A 13,898-nucleotide genomic window follows, 5' to 3' on the forward strand; every position below is an offset into this window, starting at 1 on the left:
TTGGTGCCCGTGGTCCAGCAGCATGGTCCCTTTGTGAGCGACGTGACCAGACGTGCCCGTGGGCTGCACACAGCGTCTGTATCAACTGCACGTGCTCTTGACACCAATGTCACATTCAAAACACAGCGGGCTCGCTCCTTTCATGCGAAAGACCCCCAAAATCAATCGGCATTGCCCCGAACCCAAAGTAAACCAGGCCAGTTCATGCTGCTGGCGTTTGGGATCAATAATGCAACATCATTGAAATCTGCTACACACCAAAGCGGCCCCAGAGAACACTGCCTTTCTCGGAGCTTCGACGGAGCAGATGCCATCATCGCGACCAGCGGCCTCCGTGCTTCCCGCTCTCCAGCGCGGCTAGAATCCCCAGGTGAGAATGCGAGGCGCTACGGTCTCCAACGGGCCTGGCATGTCTCGCTCTTAGAGCAGCCAAAGGAATGTGGAGGGCCTTTCCGCGCAGTGCAGTTTGGAGAGATTCGTTTTACCTAAATAGTACCTTGTTAGTGGGATTCTCATTCATATTATGTATTGATCACTAAGACAGATTTAAGGAACTTTTTTGCTTAGATTCCGGAATTGTTGACTTTACACCGGATTTGTAACAGTAGCTGCATCACGGGAATATACATAAATAACAAACGTTCGACATAAACTGTGTTGAATATGAAGACAACATGCAACGTGCTCGCCTTGGAAGCAAGACGGCACGGAGCACCACAGGTTCGATCCCCGGGTCCGCGCTTGCAAACCTCTGGGTATTTAAGCGCGCTATAAATACGCAACTAAAACAAAAACAATTACGCAACTAGAAAACAAACCATTCCTGTAACAGCGCCTCGATATCCGTGGGCTGTGTGAGCGCTTTAAAAATGCAGATAAATAAATAGTGATGGCTAATGCTACCGTTCAAAATGTCAGCCCGTCGTCTATTATGTATTTTGGGGGTGCCCTTACGTTTTTAGTGCATGCTGTATGTTTGAGGGGCCCATACGTTGTTACAAGATTTAATGCACCATTGATTAAATACATTGCAGTCCATTTGATGTTGCCAGAAAAATTCAAAAATGCAAATGCATCCGAAACAGGACATAAAGGACCGTAGGAACACAGACATGGAGAAATATTAAATTTGTGTTATGAATATGAAAGATGGCACAGATCGCGACAAAGCGAACGGATTATTAAATCGTAGGCCTTGTGCATAAACATACAGCAAATATAGTTTTCACCAGCTTTGCTGCTTAAGTAATCAGAATGGTAAAAACAGGTTTAGCCCTGATCCGTATTATCTATTAAAAAAAATAACTAGGGTGAAAATGAAGCAGGCTGCTTTACTAACTATGTTTGCTGGGTAACGCGAAAGAAATAGGGCAAACACGTTTCCTTTTATGCAATGCAGCAAACATAGTACACACACAGTTTAATTGTCTGTCTTGCCCTCGGACAAACCTATATAGATAACCTGTTTGCACCACTGCGTATCATCTAAGCACCTGTTCAATGTTTAGAACTAGTGCAAATATTGGACAGTCTGGCCCTTGAAGATACTCGAATGCACTTTCGATTGTTGGCGATGGAGATATTTTCTCATTCCAACTTCCCCAGGAAGCTTGAGTTATTCCTCCCCATAATGTGTATAGGTGGACATTCACATTTCCATTGTTCTAACTTTCTTTGTGCAATAATAAATGCAAGATACTTATCAGAAAAAGGTGTTATTCTCATAAATTCGTGTTTTGAAACTAAATAGCGTTTGTAGGCGTAAGAGGCAACTGGGCTGCTCTTCAGACAGTAGATGCTATCGTCACAGCAAATGCAGTTCAGGAAAATCACGTGCATTTAGGAATCCTGTCCTGAACGTGGTTAGAACATGCCTTTTAGAGTGGGCGCTCTAGAGTGCGTTCATTAATATTCATTCCCTTTTTATAGTCTGAGACGGTTTATCTTGATCTTGCGTTTTGGGGTGAGCTCCATTGCGCCCCCTCTGGTGTGATGTAAGGCTAGGTTTTGTTCAGCTGTTTGGCTCTTCTGTGCTATCTCTCTGGTCCCCCGTTGTTCCTCATAACACTACTCTAAAGGTAGGTCCTTTCTTCTATTGATTGCTGCTGCTCTGGATTTTTGTCCGTCTTCTCTTTCAAAGCTCTGTTCACCTTCCATTTGATATCTTGCGGAGCTAGGATAAAACGAACCGGCAGGGATGTAGCTGCCACATCTGTGGTGCTGGATCCTACCTGCAGCCTCCTGGGCCTGCCCTGTGTAGACATCACAGGAAGCATCTTTCCTCTGATCCAGGGAAGTAGACTGAGACTTAAGAACTCACCTGTCGTGAGGGGGCGGGTATAAAACAAGGAATATAGACCCAGGAAGGCAGGGAAGAGCATGGGTGCGGTATCCCTGCGCTCTCTGAAATCTCTGAGGCACCACCGACCCCCAACCCGCCTGCTTTAATCACCTCACTGCCAAAAAGAGTGTGCCTGAGGAAGTGGGTGAAGAACAGGGAGAGATGGCGTCTGCGCCAAGGTTTTGATGCACTCCCCTGTCCCTACCACATCCACGGTCACATGATTAGTGTTCGTGCTGCCGGGAGCTGAGCAAGTCTGAAGGAGTGCAGAGGCACTGTTCTCCATTTCCCTAGAGTTCCCTGGCCTAACACGCCACCGTGACCCACTGAGAATTGCAGGAAGGCCGGGGAGCAAGTAACTGCTGGGGGAGAAGAAGGATGCACCTTCCCTGTTACTGACTCGCCTGACTTAGATACATACACTAATTGTGCATACTGCAATCTGGCTTTAATGTGCTGAGTCAATTAAGTCTGGTATCACTCTGCTATCTCAGCATTCTGGAATATGGTCTTACTGTGCTGAGTCAATTAAATCTGATAGCACTCTTATCTCGGCATTCTGGAATCTGGTCTTACTGTGCTGAGTCAATTAAATCTGATAGCACTCTTATCTTGGCATACTGTAATCTGGTTTTACTGTGCTGAGTCAATAAAGTCTGGTATCACTCTGTTATCTCGGCATTCTGGAATCTGGTCTTACTGTGCTGAGTCAATTAAGTCTGGTATCACTCTGTTATCTCGGCATTCTGGAATCTGGTTTTACTGTGCTGAGTCAATTAAGTCTGGTATCACTCTGCTATCTCAGCATTCTGGAATCGGGTCTTACTGTGCCGAGTCAATTAAGTCTGGTATCACTCTGCTATCTCGCCATTCTGGAATCTGGTCTTACCGTGCCAACTGGGCATCCTGGAATCTACTTGCTTGGTGATACTGCGAAATATTGAAATCCGACATTGCTGTGCTAAGAGAGTCTATGGAAACTGCCTTACTGACATCACAAGATATATTTAAATCTGGCTTCACTACTGCAATTGGGTCTAATGGAATCTGGCATTAATGGGCTAACTCTGCCTACTGTATGTACTGCTACATCTAGACATACTGAAATCTGGCCTTACTCTGCTCACTGGGCATGATGGAACCTACCTTTATCCTGTTAAGTGGACATCCTGGAATCTGGCCTTATTGTGCTGCCTGGACCCATGGAATCTGGCCATTTCTGTGATTAATGGACATACTTGGTAGCTAGAAATAATGGATTCTTCCATTCCTGCTCTATCTGGATATAAAAGAACCCATCCATAATGTGGTAACCTGGCATAGTGAAATATCACTTTCCGGTAACTGGGTACGATAAAATCTGGATTTACTGTGCAAAGTGGGGCTATGGAACGTGGCCTTTTTAAGGTATGTATAGATCGAAATGTAACAGTGTTACGGGTCGCTGCGCCCACTTTGAATAACTGCTGGACCCATATGCACGCAACTTACCTTAGTTACCTTAGTGCTTTTCGTAACGGTGGTTGTGGGCTACCAGGACCCTTTCACTCCCTAGAGAAAGGTAAGACCACACGTTTGTCAAGTGTTGGCAATGAAAGGCTGTAGGATTTTATTGTTAAAGATATGGTTATGGAAACAATAACAATAATCGCGTATCCTAATAATATCATACTTTTGGGCACCGGGTCCTGAGGTTAACCCCTCTGGCCCGTGCCGCCTTCTTGTCCCACGCCTTGTTGTGGTCACCGTCCAGTGACCTGTATTTCTCTTCCTTGTTCTTCTCCCTTCTTTTCTAGGGTGGGAGGGCTTTGAGGAAAAGAAAGAAATAGAGTGGAGGACGCTAAGTGAACAGCGAACCTCCTGACTGTTTGGGTCCCCGTTCAGGGTCCACAAACAGTTTGTATTTTTCTGAGAGCTGTGCAGCTCTTATATAAGACTCAGGGGTGGCCCTGGGTCTTCCATGTGTAGCTGTGGGGGCTGACCCAGCCCCCAGGCCGGCTGCAGCTGACTGTCTTGCCCCCCCGAGGGGGGAGCAGGCTTTGGGGGAAGGCAGCTGCCCCTCTCCCATGCTTGCCGAATGGTACCAGCAGTTACCCTGCCTCGCTTTGGGCAGCCCTGCAGCATTGCCCATAAGTAAGCCAAGTGTTTCCTTAGGGAAAGTGAGAGAATTCACAAATACCTACTGTCAGCATTTTCTAGGGGGAGGCCTGTAACAATGAACGGTCCAATTACTGTAAAGAAAAAAAAGGGGACCCCCTGTTGCAATGCCCTCAGTTGCTATGGTGATTAAGCTCATAGATCAATTGGTAAAAGTGTACTTATTTATTGTTAGTGAAAGTGGTGCCCAATAAGCCAGCAAAACCCAATTGGTGCACGTGCGTATTGTTTCGCCACAAATCGAGCTTCCTCAAGGCTTGACAGATTAAGCTAGATTCTGATGCTTGTTACACAGACAAGCGTAAGCTCGAGGCAAGACAGATCATATTTCAACAAAAATGACATTTAGATACAGACATATAATTTTTGTTGAAATATGATCTTTTGTGCCTCGAGTTTATCCTGATCTGTGTAACAATCATCTGAATCCAGCTTAATCTGTCAAACCTTGAGCAAGCTGGATTTGTTGCGAAACAATACTCAGCGTGTGCCAATTGGGTATTGCTGACTTATTGGGCACCACTTTCACCATATATTCAATGATAATAAGTACACTTGTACCAATTGATCTATCCATTTGATTATCAAAGCCACTGAGCGTGTTGCACCTGTGGGACCCCTTTTGCCTTTTAAAGGTAACTTGGAATGCTGGAACATGGTCTTGCAGTGGGAACTAAACATACTTGGATCTTTGGTTACCATGCTAACTGGTCATACTCCGGTCTAACTTTACTGCGCTCACTGGGCATAATGGAATTTGCCTTATTATTATAACTTTACATAAATGGCATTCAGTAATGCTCTGCCAACTGGGAATATAGGAATCGGGCCTTGCTGTTCTAACCAGCACTAAGCTATCTGGATTTACTTTGATGATTGGACAGAATAGAAATTGTCAATGCTGGACTAACTGGACATAATGGAATATGGCATTACTTTGCTAAGTGGGCTGTATGAAAACTGAAACTGCTGTTCTGAACATTATGGAATTTGACAGTGACATAATAATTGGGAACTACGCCCTACTGTGCTGGTTAAGCATAGCGTTATTCAGCACTGCTTCGCTGCCAGGGTGCAATTGAATATTTTATTACTGGAGCAACTGGGCATAATGGTATCTGGCCTTCGTGTGGTAGATTGGCATTATGGAAGCTGACACTGATATCCCAAATAGCTATAGTGAATCTGCCGCTGCCCAGTTAACTGAGCATAGTGACATCCAGCCTTGTGCTAGCTGGACATAATGGAATTTGACACAACTGGGCATAATGAACCCTGGCACTGCTATGCTAACTGGGCATTATAGTATCTGAACCAATTGAGCATGATACTACCTAGCACTTATTTTCTACTTGGCATAATGACATCTGGTGCTGTTTTGCTACCTGGCCAGAATAGCGTCTGGTACCAATGCCCTAACCGTGCATAATGGCATTTGGCACACGTGTACTAACTAGTCATAATGGCATCTGCGTAATAGTGTCTGGTCTTTGTCTGCCAACTGAGGATAGTAACACTTTGCAATTGTTTGCTAAAGTTGTGCAATGAAACCTGGCACTGGTATACCAATAAGCATTGATAATGGTGGTGGCACGCAGGCAATGCTCCGAATAAGTGGCGCTTGGCAAAACCTGCCAATTATTTGCGCAGCTGTTTTTTTTATAACAACATCTGGAAATGGTCCATTTGGATGATGCAAAGACAGACCCGACACCAGTTTTTAAATTCATTTTTATATCGAGTATTTTTTAAATTAATTTTTCTACTGATCTAATGAGTAAAAATATATCTCTTTTGCCTTAATACGAAATATTATACCAGGGTCGGACTGGGACAAGAAATAGGCCTGGTCACCCAAAAGAAAGTGGCCCACCCCTCGTCTCACGACACTTGACCTCTGATGACATCACCGGAAGTGATGTCTCGGGAAGCGATGTCCCGGGAAGCGATGAAACACGACATTTCACCCCTTGACAAAACAGGAAGTGGCATCAAATAGCATTGCACCTAAGTAAAATAAATTACTGTGAATCCAAGCAGACGTCCAAGGCCAAATGATATGTTATTGTATAGCACTTACGCCTAAGCCCTTTTTTATAGCACAAATATGCATACAATATCACCCAACCTATCATGGTACTCATTTATGGACCTAAGAAGGATGAAAGGATTTTGTAAAAAAAAAAAAAAAAAAGCCGATGGGCCAATCCAACCCTGTATTATACACAAAATGAGTACACATACTTACGCTCCTAGTGAGACATGCCGTTTAAACACACCCCGGCGCAGTCACTCCGTTTAGCAAAATACAGGGTTGTTTAATAAAAATGGCACATTTTTGTTTAGTGCTTTATTTGAGATTCATCTTGCTTCCAAGCGCCGCAGTAATGGATGTCCTCATTACCCAAGTCAAGGGCACGCAAATAAATGACCTCAGATGGATGAATGCTTGAGTCGGCTTTGTGGTGGGGGCTCGCTAAGCTATATTGCCAGCTGCAGTTTGCTTTGACAATCAAACCTTCTGAAAAGTCAGAAAGAGTTTATAGCATGTGCAGGTGCCATGAATGCGAATTGTACTGAAGAATGAAGAAACAATTCAAATCTACATGTGAATGGCATTTGCAGGAATTGGCAGCACAGTGCAAACGCTCTTTAAAATGAGGTTGTCAAATGGTGCCGTGAGATGCACTGCTCGCTTTTCTGTAACATGCAGCACAATACATGTGATCAGGCTTTTGGTGATATTCTCTGATTTGTTTGTGCTTTGAACAGTGCAGTAACATAGGTAATATTGCCAAATACACCTGGAAACCACGAGTACCTCATTCAAACACATAAGGATCATGCTATTCGGCGGATAAACAAAACACAAGGGGCACACGGAGCAGCTGCATTTCTTCTTAATTTCATTAAGATAAAGTGGTTGATAGAAAAAGGCACTGGACACCTATCATTTTTTTCGATCTGCACTCAGCAGAGGGGTTCTGTTTCTGGCCTCTTGTTATGCTCTGCCGTCCCTTACATCTCCAAGAGCCCAGCAGTGGGCTTAAGTCTCACTCTGTGATATGATAAGTCATTTATAAAGCGCCTGTACACAAGTGTTTCTAGGAGTGACAGGACAGAAAGGGGAGACAGAGGGAGGACAAGACAAACGATCTTACTAGGCCTTGTGTCATTCTGATCGTGCATGTGTAAGTGGAACTGTGACATTACTTTGTTATATTAAATTACATTACATGCAAAAAGCTTGACTCTTAAAGCAAATGTTCTGAGGTTTAAAAAAGGTCTGGCTCGTGAGAAAAGGTTATGTTGGTTTAACAGGATGTCGAAGGTTACATGTCTTTATATCGAAAATGTTGTAGTGAAACACACATATATCTAGTATTTTATAACGAAAACCTGTATACGGAATGCATTATTTTTCTTTTTACCTCCCTTAAAAACCCACCCCAAACATTTCCCCAAAAAATGTAACCCTTTACCCCACCCAAAAATACATTCGGTATACAGGTTTTCGTTAAAAAATACTCGATATATGTGTGTTTCATTATAACATTTTCAATATACAGACTGCATACCGATGTCGAATATAGTAACATCTTGAGTATCTGGCACCAGTGTGAACCCAGTGGTGCCAGATAATCAAATTAGAATAATAAGCAACGGAGCGCTTTACAAGTTACAGGCGGAAGTAAACAGTGAGGCAAGCAGAAATACAAGGGAGCGGAGAGCTAACAACGGGGCAGGGGCATTGTGGTCAATTTAGGAGCAAGGGATTTACAAGCAACCTGTAGACGGAACGGGTATCGAGAAGATTGACCACCCTAAGGTTAGGTGATGAGTGAAGGGTGTGCGGACCTAGGTGTTAGGGCAGAGTCATTCCTTGAAGAGGAGGGTCTTTAGCTCTTTCTTGAAATGTAGAAGCAAAGGGGTGAGTCTTCTGGTGATGGGGAGTGAAGATCCAGAGTCTGGGGGCATAGATAGAGAAAGCCTGTCTTCTGGTTATTTCCTTTCTTCACCGGCCGAGTTGAAGTCTGCACATGTCTGTGTTTCTCATGGATCAGAGCCCTCCCGAGATGCTGAGCTTCACATCGAGGTAACTTGGGGATGTGAGGACTACCGCTTTGTAGAAGATGCAGCTGGATTTCAAGGTGATACATGCTTGCAGAGGGTGCCAGCGCCGTTAGACGCAGGTCGGAGTGATGTGGTTGAATTTGCAGAGTTTTGTGATGAGTCATGGTGCAGCATGTAGGACACCTCTCAGGGGTGCCTGGTTGGTCACTGGAAGGCCTTCCAGAAGGACATTGCCACTGTCCAGGTGGGACAGGAGCATGGCCTGGACAGTAGATCTGAAGTTGTTTTCTGGGATGAAGGGCTTGATTTTCTGAAGATGGGAAAGTTAGTAACACGCCTATTGTGATGTCCTTGCAATGTGCTCCGTAGAGAAGAGATTTCTGTTGATTTAGAACCCAAGGGACTTGGCACAGGTGGTCAGCTGTGGTGTGAAACCCTGGAGGTCCACAGTGGAAGATGGCCAGGCCTGGATGTGAGGGAGTTCGGTGTTGTTGGTCAGCAGCAAGAAGTCTGTCTTGGAGGGTTTGAGCTTCAGGTGAGCACTGGACATCTTTGAATAGATCTATGTGAGGCAGGCCTTAGTCCTGTGGTGGTCTTCTATGGCGGGCATCCTGAGTTAGAGCTGCATGTCATCTGGCATTAGTGAATGTTGTGTGGAGACAGGAAGTTTTCAAGCAGTTTCATGTTTAGTTTAAAGATCAGGGGGGAGAGGAAGGAGCCTTGTGGGACTCCACAGGTGATGGGTAGAGTTGGTGATCTGGAGGAATCAAAAATTCCAGTTAACCTAATGTTGGTTGTCTTAGTCAGATAACAAAGAGAAAAGTCTAGATACTAAAGCGTTATGGGCCGTTTGCTCTGCCATGTGCCTCCTATATTTCCCTTAACCAAAACATTTATTATTAATGACAATGGAGGTGCCAATTAATAGAGCATTCCAGGCAATACGCTGCTGGTTAACAAAGCTTTTATAGTTTACATTGTGTAGGTTGCACACAGACATACCCACATCTCTAGAACTGACTGCATACAGTGGTTAGCTGGCCTGCTAACACCAGACTGCTGATGGTAGTGCATGTAGCACGCCGCCACACAATAGAGATATATATGCAGATTCACTTTCGGGCAAGAAAAGGCTACAGGACACTTAAACTAGTAACACTTGCAAACAATTGACCACTCTCTGCACATAACACCACCAGCCATATGTCCGATAAAGAGAGACCTCCAGTGATGTTCTGGTTCAACAAGTCCTAGTCTTTTAACCCCTATCATGTTGCATTACTGTACAGTACATGGTTTGGTTTTCCCATGATAAATTCAGGACATCAGGTACCAGAATTCTAAGTGCTATGAGCCTAAAAGCCAGAAGTGGAGTGTCATTTCACACCGAGCATGGAAACTACTCTCTGTAATATCACAGTTGGGGTGTATTGCTGAAATCTCAAGGCATAAAACAGTCAACAAATCGAGTGGTGTGATAGTTTCACCAGCATGTGGTCAGTTTGTTTACACAGCATGCAGCATTAAATGCATTTCCAAAACAAAATCGTTAACCATTTGTGTGAAACAGACATCCTGGTTCGTTTTTATAGCATTAGCACTAGGGCAAACATTGACCTAGTACACAAAGCATATGCTTTCACTGCGTTTGTCAAAGTGCTAATAGATATCCGTAATAGCACTTGGATAAAGTTTTCCCTAGTGCAAAAATATATTGAAACAACAGATGTTTACTCCAGCGCTAACATTGTGCAAAATTGTACATGCACTAGTGCAACGTTTCTATAATCTGGCCCAATGTAAATTAAAAAGTAAAAATGGTTCAGTGCATACGTTTCTTGGTCCATGTCCAAGAATAAGGCACAGGTTAGGTAGGTAAAATCTGTGAACAGTTGGCTTTCAGAACCTTACGTAGAGCCTTTCCCAAATTACTGCTGTGCCCGCTGATAAAAGTGCTGCACATTATACATCCAGTGCAGAACACAGAGATGAGTGCAATATTTGCCAGGCCACTCGAAGGCCCTGCTGCAGGTGAAGACTCACCCACAAATTTGAAAACATCCCCCTTTTTTCATGCTATCTCTCTATCTGTGGTGTGCAAAGGCTGGTTGACAACATGGAAACACAAAACTTTATGAATGTATGATTTTAAACATCAATCAAATACAGACAGGAAACAAATGCATATCCATCCACATGTGTGCAAATCCGTGTTCTGTGAAGCATTCATGGAGAAAGGGAACACCCGGCTCCATATTTTTCCCTTGCCCTCAAAACACTGTAGTCGAGTGTCATGAAGCCGAGTGGTTTCCACAAACAGGCATCAGACGGAAAGGTGTTGAGTATCCTCTTCAGATCCTGCTGCGTCATCTGCAAGGCTGTCACCCTGAAGTCCCTAAGCTACCTCACTGAGAAACACAGCACCTCAGGAGGCCTGTGATCCACCAGAAGTAAGGAAATGTGCACATTTGAACTCGGACAGTGCAGGAAAGAAAGAATCAAGAGAGAGGCCGTCTCTGTCTATGCTCCAAGACTGTGGAACCCCCTTCCCATCAACATCAGACTTGCCCAATTGCTTCTATGGTTCAGGAAAGAGCCCAAGACCTTCCTCTTCAAGGACTGGCTCCTCCCGACATGAGACTCTGTGATATTCCTCCTTCCCTGGTTACTTGTAGATCCCTGGCTTTCAATTGTCAGCCATCACTCTCCTGTTAGATCCTCACTCCCCTTTTCTCTTCTTCCCTCACTGTGTTCTTCCCCCTATGATTGTAAAGCGCTTAATGGCTTCCTGAAGCTAATTCTGTGCTCAGTAAATACCCTAATGATGAAGAATGATGAAAACGGCAAACTGAGAGCCCTACCAGAAACCTGAAATCTTCCAATTGTACATCACAATGCATTGGTATCTCAAATCGCAATGCACTGCACACATTGGGTTTTCACTATTGGTGGTCAAATTAAAGAATGCCTCTTTTCAAATAGTAAAATCCAATTTTAGTAGTTTGCAATGGGAGGGCATAAAGATTTCCCAGTAATGAGAGATGACAGCCCAACATTGTGGTCAAGCAGAAACAAACCAGGTGGTCTTGGGTTGGAAGGGGATTGTCACCCAGAAACATAATTTTAATAATGGGTTACAATTATGCATTTTCAATATACTCTTTGAGAGAAATGGAGTAGAAATCCATGCAATTTTCAGTTTGTTCAGTAGGGCAGGATATGAAAAAAATCAATTGATGTGTGTGGTCTTCAATAGTACACAGAAGCATTTTTTCCATGTATTTTCAGGATGCTGGTGCCCAAAATATTTTCCAACATTTCCACTGTAAGAACATACTCATGTTGGCTTTGCCCCTAAATGCCAGTACTGACATTTCAGGAACCCATTTTTGTTCACTTTGCCAAATACTGCCCGTTCAAAGACTGTAGGAACATGGCCATGATTGCTTTATCCAATCAGGGCAGTACTGCCTATGTAGTGTGTAACAATACACCATTCTTGGCTTTGCCCAACAGGGCCAATACTCCCACTTTAGGAAAACAACCTTGATGGTTTTGCCGACTAAAGCCAGTAATGCCGATGTAAAAACACACAAGTTAGCTTTGCAAATAATACTAGAACTGTAACTATATGAAAACACTCTGATGGCTCTGACCAATAAGGCCCATAGTACAACTGCAAGCACAAACCCATGATGGCTTTGCCCAATAATGCCAGTACTGCCACTGTAAAATCATGCACACGATGGCTTTGCTCAATAGAGCCAATACTGTCTCTGTAAGGGCACTCTATGGGATGAAATTAGCCAGAAATGATGCAAGTGTTTGCCCCTCTAACATACTCATGATGGCTCTTTTAAAAAATTGTAGTACAATTGAACATGTACAAAACACTTGACTATTTACCCCAGTAAGATTACACTTGTGTTGGTTTTGCCCAGAAATGCCAGTTTTTGCCCTTATACAAACACACACGATAGGTATGCTCAATGCTGCTAGCACTTACACTATGCAAAAGGAGTCCCCTCCCCCCCACAGTCACACATATGCTGGACACTTCCTCCCCCCACCTTTTCCTTTCCCTGGCGGACCATGCACACACACATAGGCACACGCTTATACTTACACATGAGCTTACACACATGACCTTTTCTTTACACATATATATTCCCACAATGCACACATGCTTACTTTTTTTTTTCAAATCACCTGAGGATGGTGATGTTCATTCCCATCTCAGCTCCTTATATTTTCCTTTGCATGCACAGCAGCAAGATGTAGAAAGAAGGGAAGTAAGGTGATTGACATTTCCCGCGTTGAGTGCCGCCTCCAGCATGGACCATGGAAGGACATGAGAGGAATGTCAACATTAGATGCCCTCATGTTTTTCTATCGGCTCTGCCACCAGGCGTCAATCCACAGATCATATGCAAAGACCATATGCAATTGTCACAAGATGACATGGTATCCTTATAAGGATAACACCAGACTTGAGCTAGATTTGGCCTGGTAACGATTCCCCCCCTTAAGGTGGTCTTTTATAAATTAAATATTCCCTTTTTTGTTCAACCTCCCTGACTTCATGGGTGTTTCATAAAAGGACTTTTCTTAAAGATTTTAATATCTTCTGGATAATGTAAATTTCTGCAACATGGAGAATTAAAATTTCTCACTTCAGTTATTTCCAGCAAATTTGCTCAACTCTTCATCTGAAGAAGAAGAGGACTTTGTATGCTATTTTTCTCTTGCTTATAACATTAGCACATTTCTTCTGACTCAGAGAGCATTGGTTTGCCTGTTACAATAATGCAAGCCATGCTATAAATGTACACATACACAAATATAATAGTCAATAAATGGCCTAGTTCCATCACGCATATGCTCGCTTTCATTTCTGTAAGGTTCCGTTTTATCATTTTGTTATTCTTGTTGACATGAGGATTTGGATCAATAAGTAGATACAATATTGATGTTTGTAACACAATACCATTAGCTATATGTTTTGGTGACTTTTGTCTTCAGAATTTAGCCCAAACTATAACTTTCAATCAGGTGCTACACTTATTCAATTGATAAAACAGGCATATCTACTCTTGAAGGATTAAACTGATCTGAAACACATTGAGATATTCAGGCTACATCCACAAGAATTGCCCTGACAAGCGGATCACATCGAGAAACCTCAGAATAATACAGATTTATATTCTCTGAAGTAACAACTTTATGCCTTAGTTGATATTAATTTACATGAACTGCAATAAGCAATCCTTCTATTGTTTATGAATTATTGGTATCAAAACGATTTCTGTAAAACGATCATTCTTTG

At 43.3% G+C, this 13,898-nt stretch overlaps 1 protein-coding gene across 7 annotated transcripts in view; it reads left to right on the plus strand.

Moving 5' to 3' along the window:
* The first annotated feature begins 201 nt into the window (after positions 1–201).
* The window catches only part of SLC4A5 (solute carrier family 4 member 5), an 802,545-nt gene continuing 788,848 nt past the window's right edge, over positions 202–13,898 (plus strand). For all 7 annotated transcript variants that reach the window (XM_069617635.1, XM_069617636.1, XM_069617640.1 and 4 more), the window contains exon 1: positions 202–370. In XM_069617635.1, the coding sequence (XP_069473736.1) occupies positions 205–370 (166 nt within the window). In that variant the 5' untranslated portion in view covers positions 202–204. The remainder of the gene's footprint in view (positions 371–13,898) is intronic.

The sequence above is a fragment of the Ambystoma mexicanum genome, chromosome 10 (assembly GCF_040938575.1).
Source record: "Ambystoma mexicanum isolate Mex_15411 chromosome 10, UKY_AmexF1_1, whole genome shotgun sequence".
NCBI lineage: Eukaryota > Metazoa > Chordata > Amphibia > Caudata > Ambystomatidae > Ambystoma > Ambystoma mexicanum.